Source organism: Lucilia sericata, unplaced genomic scaffold (genome assembly GCF_015586225.1).
Source record: "Lucilia sericata isolate MDLA Ls3-8-SP2 unplaced genomic scaffold, ASM1558622v1 Contig000074F_arrow, whole genome shotgun sequence".
Taxonomy (NCBI): domain Eukaryota; kingdom Metazoa; phylum Arthropoda; class Insecta; order Diptera; family Calliphoridae; genus Lucilia; species Lucilia sericata.
This window is the reverse complement of record NW_023994108.1, coordinates 451,114-472,399: the sequence shown is the minus strand read 5'-3', so window position 1 is coordinate 472,399 and position 21,286 is coordinate 451,114. Positions and strand designations below refer to the sequence as shown.

At 28.7% G+C, this 21,286-nt stretch overlaps 1 protein-coding gene across 1 annotated transcript in view; it reads right to left on the bottom strand.

The window, feature by feature from the left end:
- Positions 1–7,220: 7,220 nt before the first annotated feature.
- Positions 7,221–21,286, bottom strand: part of LOC119616474 (exportin-1) — a 28,794-nt gene continuing 14,728 nt past the window's right edge. The window contains exons 4-7 of the mRNA XM_037972834.1: positions 11,579–12,058; positions 10,258–10,590; positions 8,471–8,836; positions 7,221–8,395 (exon numbers count right to left, since the gene is read on the bottom strand). Coding sequence (XP_037828762.1) covers positions 8,246–8,395; positions 8,471–8,836; positions 10,258–10,590; positions 11,579–12,058 — 1,329 coding nt within the window. The 3' untranslated portion in view covers positions 7,221–8,245. The remainder of the gene's footprint in view (positions 8,396–8,470; positions 8,837–10,257; positions 10,591–11,578; positions 12,059–21,286) is intronic.

The window sequence follows — 21,286 nt, the reverse complement described above, 5'->3', positions numbered from 1 at the left end:
GATGATTCTCCTGTGTACGTGAAAAATTATCGCATTCCGCATTCCCAAAAGGAGGAAATCGACAGGCAGGTAGATAATCTATTAAAAAATGATCTAATTGAGCCAAGTCAATCAAATTATAACAGCCCCTTAATTTTAGTACGGAAAAAGAGCATAGACGGCCAGAGGTCATACAGGATGTGTGTTGACTATAGAGCGGTAAATAAGAAGCTTATAGCTGACAAATTTCCGCTTCCACGAATCGATGACATTTTGGACAACCTGGGCCGTGCTAAACATTTTTCAATACTCGATTTGTTCTCCGGTTTTCACCAAATACCGATACACTCAGATTCAAGGGATATAACTTCTTTTAGTACAAACTGCGGTTCATTTAGATGGAAAGTTTTACCATTTGGTTTAAACGTGGCTCCAAATTCATTTTCGCGCATGATGCATTTTGCATTTTCAGGTTTACCTCCAAACCAAGCATTTTTATATATCGATGACATAATCGTTATTGGCTGCAGTATGTCACATCATCTTAAAAACTTGGAAAATGTATTTAAGACGTTTAGAAAATTCAATTTAAAGATAAACCCATATAAGTGTAACTTTTTTAGACCCGAAGTAGCGTTTCTTGGGCATAAATGCACTTCAAATGGCCTTTTACCAGACGATTCAAAAATAGAAATAATTCGAAATTACCCAACACCTACCGATAAAGAAGCAGTTAGGAGATTTGTTGCCTTTGCAAATTATTACAGACGATTTATACAGAATTTTGCTTCAATAGCTGCACCTTTAAATTTCATTACTAGAAAAAAAGTACATTTCCACTGGGATGATAAATGTCAAAATGCTTTTGAGAAATTGAGAACAAGCTTAATATCTTCAACAATACTACAATACCCAGATTTTTCGAAAAAGTTTATTGTAACGGTGGATGCATCGAAGATAGGTTGTGGCGCAGTGTTAAGTCAGGACTTTAATGGCAGGGACTTACCAATATATTTCGCGTCAAAATCTTTTAATACGGCTGAACAGAAAAAACCAACAATTGAGCAGGAACTCCTAGCTATTCATTTTGCTATAACACAATTTAGACCGTATGTTTACGGTACGGAATTTATTGTTAGGTCAGACCACAGACCTCTAGTGTATTTGTTTAATATTAAAGACCCTTCATCAAAATTAACTAGAATACGACTTGAGTTATCAGAATACAATTTTACAGTCGAATATATTAAAGGTACAAATAATGTTGCTGCAGATGCACTATCGCGAATCTCAGTTGACGAATTGAGAAACGCAAATAGGGAAATTTTTGCTGTGACAACCCGCGGAATGTCTAGGCAAACGCATCAAGAAGAGGACAAAGCAGAAACTAAAATAATTCAAATACCCATATATGACAAATTTAATCACGAATTTACCAATAAAATACCGAAAATCAGATCAGAACTTTTATATAAAGACGATAAACTAGATAAATTGCGTATAAATATTTTCAGAAAATTTAAATTACTAATGTCTTTGAATATTTTTATTGAAAACGAAACATTAAATTTAGATGAAATGCTTTTGAGGTTACAAGAATTAGCCGTCAATAACAATATTCATAAGATGGAATGGCCGAAAGATGACATATTTTTCAAAATTTGCAATATACAAAAACTAAAAGACCATGGCATTCGAATTTTGGAAAAATTAGAAATTATGTTGACTAATCCTATAGAAAAAATATTTGATGATAAGGAAAAGAATAGATTAATGACCGTCTATCATAATGATCCACTCTTAGGAGGGCATTGTGGACGTAGAAAACTATACGCAAAACTGAAAACTAAATTTTTTTGGAAGAATATGTCGAGAGATGTAGCTAAATTCGTGAAAAACTGTGAAAAGTGCAATTTGAATAAAGTAAAACCAGGAAATAAAGAGCAATTAGTCATAACAACAACACCTATTCAAGCATTCGATATAATTGTAATAGATACAATAGGTCCACTTACTGAATCTAAATTTGGCAATAAATATGCTCTGACTTTAATGTGCGAATTATCTAAATATTTAGTAACTATAGCTATACCAGACAAAAGTTCAAAAACCGTAGCTCGTGCAATTTTTGAAAATTTCATTTTAATTTATGGTTCTTTTAACACATTAAAATCGGATTGTGGCACAGAATTTAAAAATCAAGTATTAACGGAACTGTTAAAATTATTAAAAGTTGAAATGAACTTTTCTACTGCATATCATCATGAATCTTTAGGCACGGTAGAACGTAATCACAGAGTGTTTAATGAATATTTGAGGGCTTACATTAACGAAAATCTTTCGGAATGGGATACTTACTTAAAATACTTTACATTTTTCCACAACACCACTCCAAATACAGTTTTTGATAATAAGTTTTCACCATATGAACTAATTTTTGGAAAAATTGCAAGAATGCCAAAAGAAATTACAAAAACTACTATTGAACCAATATACAATGTTGAAAATTACAGTAAGGAAATAAAATATCGTTTACAAAAAACACATAAATTAGCAAAAGAATTGATAGATAAACATAAATTACGAAATAAAAACTATTTTGATAAATATGCGAAAACTTTAAATATAGAAACAGGTGATAATGTTTTAATTCAAAAGCAACCATATGATAAATATAAAAGTATTTACGATGGTCCATTTATCGTTAAAAAAATCAATGGATGTAACGTAACTGTATATGATAGCAAAACGAAGAAAGAGAAAACAATTCATAAAAATAGAATCCGAATATTTTGAAAATTATTAATTGAAAAAAAAAATATTTTACCAATATTAGCTTTGTTCCAGAACTTTTCTGGCTAAAGAGAATTAATGAATTTTCTCTTCGTACTTATAAAAAGTACGGGAACAGAAAAAACAAAATTTCTCTTTCAATAAATTTGTATTGAAGTTTATTCATATAAATTTCTATTGGAATTAAAATAAAATTGAAAAACTACAATCACACATATTTATTTATGAAAATAAATCAAAAATATCAAACATTTTTTGTTTTCAATGTATTTTTTTAAACAAATAATTTATTTGACAATTTTTTTTTCTATTTGCCAGGAAAAAATGTTCTGGCTAAAACCTGCAAGTTCTGGCAAAGAGAAAATAATTTTAATTGCTCAAATTTGTTCCCTTTTACAATTTCTGGTAAAAACCTGCAAACTTGACAAGTAAAGGAACAAAGCTATTATAAAAGAACAAGCTTGTAATTTCATATATATATTATATTCATTTTGAAAAAAGGGAGAAAACGCTATATGATTTTCGTTCAAAATTTAGAACACATATTTGTAAAATTTCAAGTACAATAAATAAAATAAATTGTAGTAAGTAAAATATAAATATACATGACAAATTATAATTATAAACTTATAAGTTTGAATTTATTATAGTTATGATTTTATAAGTATATGGAAGTAATGTATTTTTAAATTAAAGAAAAAAAGCAAGAACTAAACAAGTCTGGTACCTCTTGTTTAATTCTTCTTTTTTTTAATATAAAAAGGGAGGTGTAGTGAAAATAAATTACTATTTCCATCCCTGTACAAAATGCAACATTGCAGATCTTAGAATAAGGATTTAAAGAATAATAAAGAATTAAATAAAGGAGTCAGTATGGACTAAACATTCGAACAATGAAGTTGTTATTTAAAATAAGCAGAGTGATGGACTTTTACAACCCCATATAAGGTCCCCTTCAGAAAATGACTTTAATGCTCATTACTGGCTTAAAAATACTAGTATGTAGATGAAATTCGACATAAGTAAATTTCATACGAGTCAAAATCTATCTAAAAAACTTTATGAGGATCGGTCCATGATTGACCCGACCCCCCTATATAAGGTCCCCTTCAGAAAATGACTTTAACGCTTATAACTGGCCTAAAAATACGAGTATATAGATGAAATTCGACATAAGTAAGTTTCATTCGAGTCAAACGAGGTTTGATGGTGGGTATATAAAATTCGGCATAGCCGAATATAACACTCTTACTTGTTAAATTTACATTTTGAAAATAAAATTCCACATGCCCAAAAATTTATCCACGTGAAATAAATGTGTATTATAATATACAATTTATTAAAAATTATATCGCCATATGAAATCCAAAAGGCCCTATGTTACAAAAAAAATCAAAATCGACTTTTTTGATCGATTATGACGCACCGTATTAAAATACATGTTCCCGCTAAATTTTACACTCCTACAAATAAAATCAACGTCGCTATCTTCGAAATTCTAAATATACATTAAAATTCATGAAAATTTTAAAATTCTTTTGAGTTTTTAACTTCGAAATTGTAAAATGTTATAAGTTGGCATCAAATAAAACAAAAATGGCACCTTTGGCGAAACCTTGCGATTTATAGATTTTTTTAACAGCTTTAGATTTTTTCAAAAAAAATCCAATTTCCGAAAATCTTTATGAAAACAAATAAGCATTATGCTCCATTCCATGTTTCGGCCTATTTGACCAACAAAAACCGATTTTAATTTAGTTAAAAATGTTGAAACTTACTATTTTTTAATGTAACTTACGCCCTTTTGGGTTTCAGAAAAAACAAATTCTCAAGGGCGTAAGTTTCATATCTCCGCAATTAAAACAAAAACCGCAAATTTTTCTTCAAATACTAATTTGTCAATAAAAAATAAGCTTAACTTGAGAAAATGTTAAAAATTTTTGGATTTTTTAGCTTCTCCTGAAAAATTTGTTCAATGTAACTTAGGGCTTTTTGGATTTCATATGACGATATATGATTTGAAAAAATCCCAATATACATAATAAGAATATAATTTTAAATTATAGCTTACCTTCGCCAAGGGTAACTATCTTGTCGTGATGCGAGGGCTTAAGTACACATCGTGACTAGAGCTTACTGTGACTAATGCTTCGGTATCCAGCCACAGGAAGTTATGGTTTCAAAGAAGTGTATAACTAAAGGTTACTCATCTTGTCAAGATAGTGAGTGTGGTATGTGTCTGTCAATCATACTTCCTTCTATCATGACATAGATGATACGCTATGTTATTCGATTTGGCTCTTTGAGCAGTAAGGGCTTTACCGTTAGACATAGCGTTATATAGGCACTTTTAAGGTCAAGGTGAGTGGTAGCAGTGCCGAGGGCCTGGATGGCTAGCCAGTGCATAAAGAGGCTAGTTGCTAACAGCTCCCCTCAGCGTCATGGTAAAGCGCTGTTGTAACGTAGTTGCCTAGTCCACGTACGCCGTCACTGCGTGGATCGTCCGTCTGTACGTGCATACTCGTGGGATTCAAAATAGAAGAACCAAAGATAGAAACAAAAAAGAATGAGAGTAGGGACACGACGGAAGGGGTGGTCGACCTGTTAGGGAGAGACAATCCGGACGTCACGGTCAACGAGGATAATGGGAGTTGGGGAGAAGTACTCCGCAAGCGGCCTTGGACATCATTCTGAACCTGTCACCTATAGAACATTTTGTAGCGGGTGTGGCGGCTAGGAATCTACTAAGACTCTACGAGTCTTCGTTAGTGAAACCCTCGCGCGACAATCATGCAAAAATTTTGTACGAAGTAGGTCTGCTTGATCAGGGTAATTCCCTTCACGGAATTACGGATTATGATATTACGACTCTAGACTTCGGGGAAACACCTTTGATAGAATTTCCAACTAGGGATGATTGGCTTGTATCCGATAGACTGTTTGGAGGGTGTGCAGTTTTCACTGACGGGTCCAAGATGGATACCGGCACGGGTGCCGGTGTCTATATCGCTGATATCAACATAAAACGGTCATTCAGACTCCCTGACGAATGTAGTGTCTTCCAAGCAGAGATCCTAGCGATCTGGAAAGCGACGGAACTGATTCGGAATCATATCGATCCGGGGTCGGTTGTGACAATTTATGTTGATAGTCAAGCTGCTCTTAGAGCACTGGATTGTCACACGGTACACTCGCACCTAGTTGTAGATTGCAGAAATGCCCTTAGGGACATTATGAGACTGTTTGTCATTAGATTGTGTTGGGTGCCAGGGCACTGTAATGTACATGGTAATGAGGTTGCGGACGAACTAGCTAGATTAGGTTCGAACCTTGATATAGATGACAGGGAAAGGATGGTTAAACCACCCATTTGTCACTATAATAGGTTGATATTCGAAAGAATACGTGATATCATTAACCAGTCCTGGAATAGTAGATTGGATTGCAAAATATCAAAGGCCCTGTGGCCAAAACTTGATATGGGTGCTACCAAAATACTTATAGGACTGGACAGACGCAGTCTAAGGGTTCTGATAGGGATTCTAACTGGACACTGCTCAATTAGAACCTTTGTTAGTAAGTGGGACAGTAGTGTACCGGACTATTGCAGGTTATGCGAGGATGAGGAGGAAGTAGAGACGATCGAGCATATTATTTGCCAGTGTCCTAGGATACAGAACCTCAGGTTGAAATGGCTAGGGAATAGGTTCCATGGCGAACTGGGGGAAATTGCGGGACTTAACCCTCGTAGTCTACAAGGTTTTGTCAAGGGAATTAGTCACTTCTTTAACTGGGCTTTATAGGGGGACATGGATTTTCTTTATTATATATATATAATTATTTACTTATCTGTTATTTAATTATCTATTAATATGACCTCTTTACCATTTTCTTTCATTCTTGTGTTGTGGTAGCGTTTTTGGCTTCTCTGTTTTTGAATCTCCACTCTCTACCTATTTTCTTTTCTATTTTCTTTCATTCCTGTGTTGTGGTAGTGTTTTGGCTTCTCTGTTTTGAATCTTCACTTCTTGAAGGGAATCACAATGGACCTTATGGTCTCCGAGTGGATATACACCGTTTTTACGGTGTATAACCCTTCTTAACCTAACCTAACCTTTTAAAAAATCAAATAATTGTTACAACTCTAAATGGTGTACTTTGACAGTTGTGTTTACCTCAAATAAAAAATGAGTTATCAGCTGTTGAATTGACTTCATCTTATGAGTGCATCCTCCTCTGCCACATAAACATCTTACAAAAACGTCCCTGAGATCATAATGCAGTATGCACACAATCGTAAAGCATTGAAACGAAATGGAATTACTTATTTTTCTTAAGATTCAGTTTTTTATTTGAATACCTTTTTTCGATCGTAGCGTAACTAAATGCGTAAACGTAATCGAAATGCAGGTCTCTCCTGAAAAGTTTATTAAAATCACATACATATATACAGGAAGTTTTATCAAAGCAGGGACGATATATTAATCAAATTATTATTTAATATTTATAATAGAAAAATATCTGTCAATTGATTTACATCTCCGGGTTGTTATGGAACCAACATTTTATTAATTAATTGGCTTTGTTGAACAACTTCGCTCTATATTCATATTTAATAATCAGTTTTTTTTTTTGTTTTTTGTTTTTTTTTTTAAGTTTAATGTTTCAATTACTACAGATAAATACCAAAACATACATTCATACGTACATTAAAAAACTATACTAAAACGCATTCAAACTGTTCTAAAAAAAAAGATATTTATATGTATACGTATATTAAATCATTGGGTCACATACAAATATGTAATTGTTATATGTTGCTAAAAAATAGTGGTAAATTGAGTAGTTTAATCTATTAACGCATAATTAACAATGTACAATACTACATACATTTTATTTGGAAAGTTGATTGTTGATTGTTTTTTATTCCTTTATTTTTCTATTCTTATTTATATCTTAATTATTTCTTTTTAATCTTTTGAATTTTTGTAAAAGTGTTTCATTAATTCTTTGAATTTTATTTTAAAATGTACAAACTAACTTTAAATTTATAGAAAAACAACAAAAATATATATGTATGTATATAAAAACAAAAAAAAAAAAACAATAAGAAAAAGAAAACGCAAACAATCAAACCAAATACATGTTCACTTTTCTTTGATTCACATTTTCGGCCGACGTATTTTCTGTGTTGTGTGGTTGTTAATGTTAAGTGATCTTCTAATAATATATGTATTTATATAATTATATGTATGTATGTATGTATTGTATGAAAGAAGTGATATTATACGATGATGCTGGCTGAAGTGTAGTAATAATAGTTTAGTAATCCTTATACATTCAAACTTCGACAAATATCATATATAAACAATATTTAGAATTATTCAAAAGTGTCACGTAATTTATATTCAATTTCATTTCTCTGATTTTGTTTTTTACTTTAAAGCAGAACATGAATGAATTCAAAATTAAATTATTCATCCTGCATGTCCTCTGGTAATTCATGAGGGTTTAACATTCCAGGTATATTACGTTGCATTTGCATTTTGTTAGCCTGTGCCTCCCGAAGTGCGGCTTCTCGTTCCTCCAAATATAAGTCCGAATCATCTTCTCCGGTAACTTCCTATATTAATTAAGAGAATAAACATGTTTTAGAAATAAAGAAATCATTATTTATGATATGCAATTTTTCACTTACTCTAATTTGAATTAAGAAGTCTCTCAAATGCTCTTTAAATGCTTGTACATTTTCGTCTAAATTAAAAAGTCCCGTAACAAAGACTTTGATTTGGTTGTCAGTTAAATGACTGAATGCCGATTTGAGCAATGAGGCCACATATTCTTGAATGAAAATAGTATTATCTGGAATGGGACCCAAATTCACAGTTATTTTATTATTTTCGACCAACGAAAACATGTATGCCAATATGATTGCATGATTTCCAAGACCAGCTGTGTGAGAAGTATCAGTAACCACTGAAAATATCTGCATCAAAATATCTGTAAAATATGTCTGATAAAAACTCTGTGCTGCCGTTGGATGTTGTTCCAAATTTTGTAACATCTACAAATAAAAAGTATAGATATATAATTAATAAACAATTGTATTATTAATAATATTTATTTATATCTATATTTCTGTTATCTATTTTATTATTTTTTTAATATCCAAGCCCATAGGCCAAATATCCCTTATGAACATAACATAAGTTGTTTTTTGGTACATTTCAGGAGAACGTTTTAAAGTTTTAAAATCCAATACATTTAAAAATTTCGATATCTTCAAAAGTTCTGATCCAATATTTATGAAAAATTTACACAATATAGATTTTTGCATATCTTGAGATATGTACTTTTTCATTTTTGCCACAGATATATAAATTAATCCCGATATTGTCAGTTCCATGTTTTTGAAATTATCGCTTCTATGTGTTTTAGATGAAAACGTTTTACTGTTCCTATTTCTATCATTTAGGTAAAGTAAAGAAAGACTGTTAATTTTCCAACATTTACGACCTTTTGTTTGATTACAAGGTTTAGAAAAATCAGAAAATTTTTTTAATTACAAGTAATATAGCATTATTTTCAGGACTTCGGAACTAGTTTCGTGAAATCATTTTAGAGTTGTTCGTTCTATGGAACGGTTCTAGATCGATAATTTTGGATTAAAAATTATTACACTCAGAACTCAGAAAGAGTTCTTGACAAAGTAATTATTTTTAAAAAGACTTACTTAAAAAATTCGTTATCCTTGATATAGTTAAAAGATAAACATAAGATAATATAAACACGATATTTTAGTATTTTCATTGTTCCCGGTACATTCATAAATAATTTTATATTTTAAGTTTCCTGCAAAAAAATTTATTTAATTCTTGATTCATTTTAATTTTATAAAATTTGTGTTAAACCCGTTCCAGATCGACGGTATTGAACACAATATTTTAAGGGCTTTGAAAACACTTCTCGATATAAATTTTCGAATTTTGATCACTTTACAAAAATATCTCGAAATTTTATTTTTTGTTAGTTGTTTATGCTTGACACTTTTTCCCGAACCTATTATATTCGTGCTGTTAATTTTCCTTTGTAATACCATCTTAACCGCCTAACTATGTTTTTCACCATAAATCTACTGAAAATTGAAAAATGTTTTTCTTAGTGCTATCACAAGTGCTAGGAAATTTCAACAAAAATCAGAAAAACAGAAAAACTTCACAGAAATATTCCTCACAACACATAGAATACATATTTGAAGTTTTTCCCAATCGGTGCAGATTTCCAGCTTATCGATCACGAACAAACATTACTTTTTTATTTATATAAATGTATATGTAGATAGAATTAGGATAATCACGGTAAAACCATAAATGAAAATAATAATAAATAATGTTTTTTAATATTTATTTTAAATTCTACTATATTTTTGTAAAAGGCTCTTAATTTTTAAAATATAAATTAGTTAATTTATTGAACGTTGCTTACCTTGTATAAAATGTTAAGTCCAGTATCGGCAACATTACGCATGGTGTGCTTAAAAGCCCAAACAACAGAATCAAAAACAAGTTTAAATTGTGCTGGTGGTATGTTTAGGAAAGCTTTGAAGCAATGGGCGTTAACAGCTTGCAAAAGTTCATAAAAGCTAACACGATGTTGAGGGTAATCTTCAAAGTTTTTGTTGATCATATCAAGAGTGCACTCGAAAACAGCATCAAATATTTTAGGGACCTCATTTGTAATATCGTTTCGTAGTTTGTATACAATGACACCCATAGAACTAAGAACCTTTGGTTCTCTAGCTGACGGTACTTTGCAACGCTTTAATGAGAAATATTGTGAAAACGAGTATACAAACATTTACATATATACTAAAGGCACAAGACAACAATAATACGATAATTTGTTCAAAAAAATATTGTGTGGGCCATCATAAGCACACGAAATTTTAGCAAATTGTCGCATTATTGTTGTCTTGCGCAGGTATATATTTTATACATATCATAGCTGTAATATATGAATGGAATAAAGAATATATGTATAATATTACTAAATCATTTTATCACATTCATAATTAAATATTTTCCTTTTCATTTAAAGATAGTAAAAACTTTTCTACAGTGTATGTATTTATATGAATGTATGTACATTTGTATACAAAAACAAACAAATACGTTTTTTTGGTTAAATAAAATTATTTTTTAATTAATATTAAAATCAATCAAATCTAATATCCCATTTACAATCCAGCGAAATCTAGTAGATTAGATTTCAAATCTTGTTCAAAAACTAGATCGTTCATACTTAATTTTTAGAAATTAAAAAGATTTAATTTTAAAAACAAATACAGCTGAATGAAATTAAAAATAAGACAATTTTTTACCAAATTGTGATTATTACCAAAAATTAATTTAATTTTTTTTAGTGGGAAATACAGGATATTTTTTAGTATTTTTATATAAAGAATTCGACATTTTTTATTAAATTATTTTTCTTTTTTTATTTTATTTTTTTTTTTCTTTTTTAGTTTTTATATTTGTTTTATTTCAAATGTCATTTTTCTTTGCATCGACGTATTTTTTAGTACTATTTGGCAAAAGAACATAGTTGCATTCTATTTCTACTAGATTTTGAATTAATTTGCTCGAAATCTCATAACTACATTATTTCGGTGTGTTCTAAACTAAAATGTTAATTAAACTCAAGAAATTTTTTTGAAAAATTTTAATTTCGTAACATTATTTGGTTGAGAATATTCGCATCGAACAGCTATGATACATATGCAAATATAGATTGTTATATGGTTTACCTGGTAATCCAAGAGAATAGCATCCAACAATGGTGGTATAAAGCTATCCATTACAAGTTGATTGTCGTTTGATCGAGAAACCCATTCAGATATAAGATTAAGCGTTTCCTTTTTCACAACGTGCATTGCTTTAATTAGTGGTTGATTGTTTACATTCACGCCATTAACTTCAATAGCTTGAATGATATTCTCAGAAGTAATCTTATAAACGTTTAACATATCTAAATAAATACGACCCAACTGGATAACGTAAGCGTGACCGAGAGCTTTACATGCGGCAACGTTCGTTTTCAAAATGCTTCCCAATTGCTTTACGGCAGTCATATTTTTGAGGAAATCAACATTTTTCGATGCACGAGAAATTATTTCATCCCATACTTGGTTGGGTAAGAACATATATTTCTCGATTAATATATCTTGTTGAACTTGATCAACTTGGGCGGATATCATATATCCTACAGCTTCATAGAATGTGTGAACCTATAACAAAAATTTATACATTAGTAAATACCTTCAAAAATGTTGAAATGTTTTTATAGATTAAATTCCAACATAAATTTTCCATAATATAATATCCCAAAAAAATATTTTGTCAATAGTTTACTCGTCGTAAGCTGACTTTACCATATTATGGAGAAATTAAAACATCAAGAGAATATATCAATATATTGATTTAAATAACATACATCTATTCGTTGAATATATTGATGTTTTTCTTCTCTGCAAACGCGTAAATAATACAAATGGTAGCTTACAGATTAAAGCTGCCTACACACTATGAGAGAAGTCGTTAGATTTTTATTTAATTTTTTTTATTTCATACACAGAAAAAATTAATTTTAAAAAATTTTCAATTAAACGATTAATCGAAAATTTTAAAAGGGCTCAATTCATTTTGTATTTGAATCATAAAAATGTATAATCAAATACGTATTTAACAACAACAAAAATATAAAAAAATAAAAATTTTTTATACGAAATCAATTATAAGTAGTAATTGAATATACAATTTTTGTTATAAGTTGAACTTCAATAAATAAAATAATTGGTAATTGAAATCGTTTTTCTGTGTACTCAAAAATTATAATAGAAAATATTTTTTGTTTCTACACTATTACATTTGAAATAAAATGAAACTTCAATTCGAAAAAAATTAAAGAAAAAAATATACATTTTTATTTTAAATTGGATTTTGTTTTTATTTTTTTCTGTATTTAAATAAAAAAAGTCTGAAAAAACGAAAAAATCCAATCGTTTTGAAAATTTTCAAATGTTAAAAAATCATACGATTTTCAATGATGTTATACACTACTTTCGTAACATATTTTTTCCTATATACAGTGGTTGACATTCGTTTGTACGCAACATATTTTTTTTAACTTTTGATAGAAAGTAAATACTGTTTTAAGAAAAAAAGTTTACGAAATAGTTTGATACTATCTTCGTTACGAAATAAAAAAATTGTAATATTTTTTGCACTATTAGAAATTCCTGAGAAAAAAATCAAATTTGTCTAAGACATTCCTTTGTACGCACTTTACATAATTTATAATAACCATAAAAATAATTTGTAAATTTGTCTTTTTCTTATCTTAACATTAGATTCCATTAGATTTTGGTTAGGTCAGTTTTTAAAGCGCTTCAAAAAGAATTTCCGAAGGTCATGCCTTAAAATTTTTTTCTTATTTAAATGCTAAAAAAGTATATTTTTTGTTTATAAATCTTTTCAGCGAAGATTGTAAGAATGATTTCGATTGGTTGTGTCTTAAAATTCCGTCAGGTCAAGGAAGAGGATAAAAATCTCTGTCGGAAAATCAATCCAAACCCTGATCCAATACCCATTTTGGGTAGAAATTGTATCTCCTGTCGCAATTTTCATTATTTTTTCTGCTAAAACATCGTCTAATAAATCATATAATATTCCAAGTATAATTTTGGTTGAAAAAAATCCGATGGAAATCTGTAATTTGTATTAGAAACATGTCTAATGTACCAGAATTTCGCAACCAAAATGAAATTTGTATTTTTAGCGGCATTTTGGCTCAATCCGCACAATAAGCTAACGGCCTAGACAATACAAGTTTAACTTATTTTCACTTTGAAATATTAACTTTTAGAAATTATTCATATCCGATATCGGGCCTTATGGAGAGTGCAGTTTTCTCTCCTTGTAAATCTTAATAAATCTTGGTTTACAAGAAATTCTTGACAGAGTAATAACTAAATCAAGGGTAAAGGAATGATGATAGATCTTTTTACAGCAAGGAGTATAATTTTTGTCTTTATTTTATTAAGAAAATAGGGATCATAATTTTAAGTTTTTTTGTAACATTACGCTCGTAAAATTGATTAAGGAAGCCATTTTTCAAATTTTTTTCATAGTTTTGAGCTATTTTTAATACAGCATGAGTGTCTATTAGGAAATAATAAAAAATGTTGCTTAAAATAATCCTTAACTTTGACGTTTAGATAAAATATTTCCTAATTTAGTTTCGACAGCGATCAAATCGCAATTTCTACAAATAATATATCTTTATAACGATCGTATGGCTATACAATATATTTATTTTACATCTAAGCCCTAATACTCGCTCAAAAGAATTAAATTATTCTAGTAAAAGTAATAATTAAATGACTGCGTACAACAAAAATAAATTTTTTGTCTGATATTTTTATTAGGGCACTGGCACACGTTCAATATACATTGATCAATATGGATCACGACCCATTTTAATAGATTGATGTATACCTCGGTATGCTACACGTTCAATATTTATAGCGTCAGTATTTTCATTATTTCGTGCTGCACGGGTCGTACGATGATAACAAGAATGCCGCGAAAACTCCAAATTCATACAAATTTAGAAAAAATTTATTATCTTTTATATTTTTTAACATTAAAAAAAATATTTTACTTTTGTTTTTTTATTTTATTTACTTTTCCGAATTTTCAAATGTATCGTGATTGATATCACAAAACATGCTACACGTTCAATATTTATCATGTGATTTTACGAATTTTGGATTTCAGAAAATTGGGGTTTTCTGTGATATGGAACACAATCCGTCAATATTACATGCTACACGTACCTTATATATCACAATACAGCAAATATCACGATTATATTGAACGTGTTGTGACACTGCCCTTAGAGAAAAATATTTTATAATATTTTCTATTATTTAATAATAAGATGTATTCAATCCAGTTTCGAAAAAAGTTTTACAATAAACCCAAAAATGTCTTTAAAAATCAAAGAAAACATGTTGCGTACAAACGATTGTCGATCACTGTATTAGGAATTTTTTATTTTAGGAAAATAATTTCGTTAAAACATGTAAATTTAATTTAATTTGTTAGGAAATAGAATAATTTTATTACGATTTTTTTTTTTCGTAAATTTAAGCGATTTAACACACACATAATATTAATAACATCATAATTAAAAAAACTACAACACGATTTTTATAAAATTTAATAAAAAATAATTCACGAATTATTTTCATGACATAAAGAAAAAAATTCGTGTGATTAATAATTTGTTAACTCTTTCGTCCCAAGATTTTTTTAATGTTTCTCAATTTAGAGCATAATTTTGAGTACCTACAGTAAATGCTTATTTTCAAAGAAAAATACGTTATTTTTTAGAATTTGATGTCACTACATGATAAAAAGTGTAATATCCTGCGATATCCATCAAAAACACTTTATCCATTCTTCATCAAAAACCATCGATATACGTCGAAATAACTATGTGGTGAAGTCATATCCATAAAAGTCCAACGGAGATCCAATTGTCGTGGGAACGTGATGTTGTTGTTGTTTCCAGCGGTTTATTTATGCAAACAAACACAATGTACACACAAGCAAGCACAATCTGAACGTTGTTGTTGTTTTCATGCATCTGCATAAAAAATACTAATTTTTTCTTGTAAATCCGTTATTTGCTGATTTTAAATAGGAAACTTCTCGAAAGCAGGTCAGATAGAATTATTGAAGACTGAGATACCAAAGATTGATGAGGTCTTCAAAACTGATTTCAACACACAGACAGACAGACGGACAGACAGACAGAGATGTTTTCATTGAAAAATTGACTTCATTTTGAAATAAAAACAGAACAAATTATAATTTTAAAATTTGTGGCATTGAATAAACAAATTTATACTTTTACGACTGTAATTTTGTATTTTTTAATGTTTAATTTTAAGAAATTACTATCGATATATTGAAATAAAATGACGGGATTTGTTCGAAAATTCGAATATCAAAAACGAGTAAGCTCAGTGGAAACTCCTTGAAAAGGTTTAGGCAAAACTTTTAGATTTCAAGCCAGTGGAAACATATTATAAGGCTTATCTCTTTGCAGATGATATACAACTTTTATATTCTGGCCATCTTCAGCTTATTGATGTGTTTCAATATGATATAAATCTTTAAAGATATAATGTTTCTGGATGGATGAGAGAAAATAATCTGAAGATAAACCCATCAAAGACTAAAGCTAAGTATGCTTTTTAGACCGGATGGTTGCGTAGTGCATTTATCTATTACGGTTGGTGTTGAACTTATTGAGTTCGTTGAATGCATCAAATGTCTTGATATTTAGTTGGATAAACATTTAACTTTTTCCCAACATATTACTTCTCAGAGCTCTAGAATTAATTTTACTCTAAGGAAATTATATTCCTTAACCTTTTCCGTGATTTTGTCGAATATATTCGACATTACAATAGACTATGTTTTTAAGCATTTTTTGAGAATAATTGAAATATAATATAATTGAATTGAAAAGATGAAAATTAAGACTTTATTATATAGTTGTAATTTAGATTTTGAAAGATCTTCCGTATTTTTAATTAAAATTAGGTTTTAAGAAATTGTCCCTTATGACTAGTTCTTAAAAAATGCTTGTTAAAATTTTTAGGAGATCGGACTATTCAGATTTAAATTGTATTGATATAAGTGGAAGAAGACATTTAACTAAACAATATTCATAAAAAATATAGGTGGTACTTTTTGGTGACTGTTTTTCGAATGTCGAATATATTCGACATTTAACTTTGACCTTCTATAACTCACTAGGGAAAACTCAAATTAAGTTTTCAAGTTTTTTTTTTTTCTCGACATAAATAATTTTTGACCCTGAAAGGGTTATATTTGTGTTTACCGCTTTCTATTCGAAAATCTATAGCACATTCATTGTTAACGTCTAACCTATTGCATTAAGGTATATTATTGATGTAATGCTCAGGATTTTAATAAGTGTGTACTACTTTGGTTGCTTGGTTGCTCTTTTATGAATTTTGTTCAAATCCGTTTGTTATTGTTCATTTATAAGGTAGTAATAAATAATTGCCCTGAATATGTAAGAAGCATTCTGCATTCTGGTAGAAATTCCCAAATTATAATTCCTATAATAAATCGAACCATTTACGAATAGCTTTTTTGAATATGCATCCACTAATGTGATTTAATTTAATTATTACTTTTTCTTGAAGATTGCAATGAATTTTTAAAATTATACAGCGATAAATGAATATTATCATATATGAAGTTATTTACACATACATACATATGTATGTACATTAGGGTGTCCCGTGGACCACTTTATGGGAGGAATACCTTTGAAACAATGCGTTTCAATGTACTAAATACTAGAAAAAATAAAAAAACATTTTTTTTGAAAAGGTTCTCAGTTTGCTACCTTCGATTGAAAATATTTATCTCAGTACAATAAGTCTAAAAAAATTTCTGCAATCTTTTCGAATTGGGTGTCAAAAATTCCGCAATTTTTAGCTTGTCGGAGGAAAAATAATAAAAATTCTTGTTAGTGTATTTCTGGTCCGCAAAACGACTTTTATTGTATTATAAGGGGCATATAAATTAAAAAAAAAAAAATCTAAAAAAATCTGAAATGGACTAAACCAAATATCAAACTACTTTAAAATATTTTTCTGTATGAGCAAAAAATTATGACAATTTTGACACCTATTTCGATAAAAAGCGAAAACAATATGGCTTTCCTACCCACTATATATCATTTGTGGTCCAAAAATATTCTACAAAAGTTTTAAAATTATTTTTCCTGTAAACAGCTAAAAATTACGGAATTTTTCAGACCAATTTCGAAAAAATCGCATATATTTTTTTCAAAAATTATACTGAGGTCAGGATTTTTAATCGCTGGTAGGGAACTGAGGACCATTCTAAAAAAATATTTTTTATTTTTCTCGTCTTCAGTGCATTAATACGTATCGATTGTGTGGCATTCCTACATGAAAAGTCTGTTCCTCGGGACACTTTAATGTACATTAGACCGACTCACTCTGTATGGAAAGCAAAAACGTGCTTTTGTTACCACTCTCAAAATTTACCTTGCTTTGTTTTATGATGATTACAAAAACATTTTAAGTCAAGCGATAGCCGTTCGTGAGCTCGACCAAATTTAAAAAAGGTATTTTTGAGTTATTTTTTAAATTTTTGTTTTGATTGATACAATATATTCAATATGAAGTATCATTTGAAAGGTGTTTTAAAGGCGCGTCCAATGATGTGTTAATCATAAATAACAGTTAGTTTTTTCATAACAATGAATATTTTCAGAAGGGTAACTCGAGTTGAGTCGGTCTAATGTACATACAGTTAATCACAAAAATAAGTATACAGAAATACTGACAATTGGTTTTATTTAAAAAATGATATTATTTTTACAAAAACCAAAAAAGTAACACATTTATTTATTAATAACAATTATGATAATTATTATTCACTACTTTTTTCCGGGTTATTTTAGTTATTTGAGTTCTCATTTAAGGTGAAGTTAAATAGGTGCAAAATTTACGTCACAAAAATAAGTATACATATAATTTCAATATGTATTTGGTTTAATGATATTAAAAAATGTATAAAAATTTTACCTGTTTGAATGTAATTACTTTATAATAAAATATTTTGTACACTATAACTTGGATAAATTTCACTTGTTCCGAAAAATTTAAATTTTTGGTAATTGATCTGAATATTATTCATAGGAGCATTTTTTTCCTATTTAAGAACATCTGGTTATTTAAACCCCCGGAGTTTTGGATGTGGTATTCAATAATATCCCTCGTTTGTTCATTATGATGCATTAGAAGACGATATTTTTTTTAAACTATGTAATTATTTCTTTACAATAATTGCAATCCATCTCGGAACATTGCCGTTTTTAACATAGTATAGCGTTCATATTCGATATTTAATGGCTATTTCCTGAAATTTATTTCTTAAAATGCGAAATTAATAATATTTGTACTAGTATCCATTAATTAAAACAAGTTTTTTGATTCCAATCATCCATTACACACTTCTAAATACTACCAATAATCGTCAAATGGTGACCATGTCAATAACTTACACTTCATATCGGTTCTGAAATTGCTTATTGTCCAAAATAGTAAGATTTTTATATTAAATCAGGCACAATTAGTGTTATGAATACGAATTGAACAATTTTGAACACGGATACATCTTAATTTGTTGCTAGAACAAATTAAATGTCCGATACATAAAACATGGTTATTGTCTCGAGGATATCAGTATATGATTGGTAGCATTATTGTATACTTTGGAAATCGGAGGATTTGAAAAACCTGATTAAATTAAAGGAAATATACACTGAAAATAATCCATGCCTAATATACACGAAAAATGTTGTACATTATACGAAATGCTTCGTGGTTTCGCACCACGAAATTCTTTCGTAATATATACGAAATTGTACGAAATATTTTCATTTTACGATTTTTTTAAAGACATAAATATTTTAGTTCTTTTAAAATAATTACTGTAAATTTAGAAAAAGATTGCGAATTAAAAAAAAACTACTTTTTTATGTTAAAAAAAAAAACATAAAAAATTTTACAGGAAGTTAGGCAGCTAATTTCCTGTAAATTAAAAATTACGTTTAATTTAACTCCCTTAAAATTACGAAAATAACAAAAAAAAAAAATCGTAACAAAATAATTTTTTTGTGAAATCAAAAATAATTCTTGTATACACTGAAAAAAATCCATGCTTAATATATACGAAAAATGTCGTACATTGTACGAATCGTTCGTTGTTTCGCACCACGAAATTCTTTCGTAATATATACGAAATTCTACGAATTATTTTAGTATAATGCAAAATAATCTTGGAAAAATTAATTTACATAAATTGAAAAAAGTGAATTTTGGGGTTGATTAAACAATATTTCGTATTATACACGAAATTTTCGTATATATTACGAAAAAAGTAGTTACGAAATTTTTCAGTGTATAGAATTATCCAATTTTTCAAGTTCATGTTGTAAGTATTAAGAAATCGGAATTAAATTTCGGATTATATGAACGTACTGTGTTCAAAAAGGCCAAATCCAAGCATATCACATTAATTTCAAAACAACAACTCTTTTCAAGAGTTAAAAATTCTATTTCTAATGCATCATTTGGAAGGTTCAATGACCAACAGATCCAAAATCCGGGTTCTAAAGTGGAAAAAAATTTCGAAGAAATCAGAAAAACTGTTCTACTAATTATTTCTGGAGTCAATCGGACAAAATTTCTAGATTTCGGAACTAAAAGTAGATTTTTTCCATGTTATTGTGTAAAAAATATTTTATTATGAAGTAATTATATTAAAACAAGTAAAATTTTCATAAATTTTGTTAATATCATTAAACCAAATATATACTGAAATGATCTGTATACTTACTTTTGTGACGTAAATTTTGCACCTATTTAACTTCACCTTAAATGAGAACTCAAATAACTAAAATAACCCGGAAAAAAGTAGTGAATAATAATTATCATAATTGTTTTTAATAAATAAATGTGTTACTTTTTTGTTTTTTGAAAAAATAATATCCTTTTTTAAATAAAACCAATCGTCAGTATTTCTGTATACTTATTTTTGAGATTAACTACATAGTATGTTTCTTTTTTGTAGTCATACTCTTATACATATATATCTGTAATATCGATTTAAGTTGCCTATGTAAACATATAAATTTGCTATTCTGCCAACTATATATGCACTGAAAATAATCCATGCCTAATATACACGAAAAATGTTGTACATTGTACGAAATGCTTCATGGTTTCGCACAACGAAATTCTTTTGTAATATATACGAAATTGTACGAAATATTTTAGTAAAATGCAAAATAATTGTTCATTTTACGATTTTTAAAGACATAAATATGTTAGTTCTTTTAAAATAATTATTGTAAATTTAGAAAAAGATTGCGAATTAAAAAAAAACAAATTTTTTATGTTTTTTAAAAAAACATAAAAACAGGAAATTGGGCAGCGAATTTCCTGTCAATTTAAAATTACGTTTAATTTAACTCGCTATAAATCTTGCATATTACTAAATAATCGTTAAATATTACATGCCTTAAGTTTGGTATTCTGTTCAAAATTTCACGTGAAATTTTTAAAAACTTTATACAAAAAAATTGTAATGAAAATATTATGGAAAAATGTTGCTGAATTAGTATTCTGTTTGTGTTTTTGAAAAACATGTGAAATGTTTCTAACAACATTTTAGCAACATATTTTTCATTTGTATGAAATAATATAGGCTCCAGTTAGTTCACGTGAAATTTTAAATAAAAGTTTATTTATAGGTCATTAGTTGTTGGAAACCATATGCCGTCTAATATCCGTTATATATTACGTGAT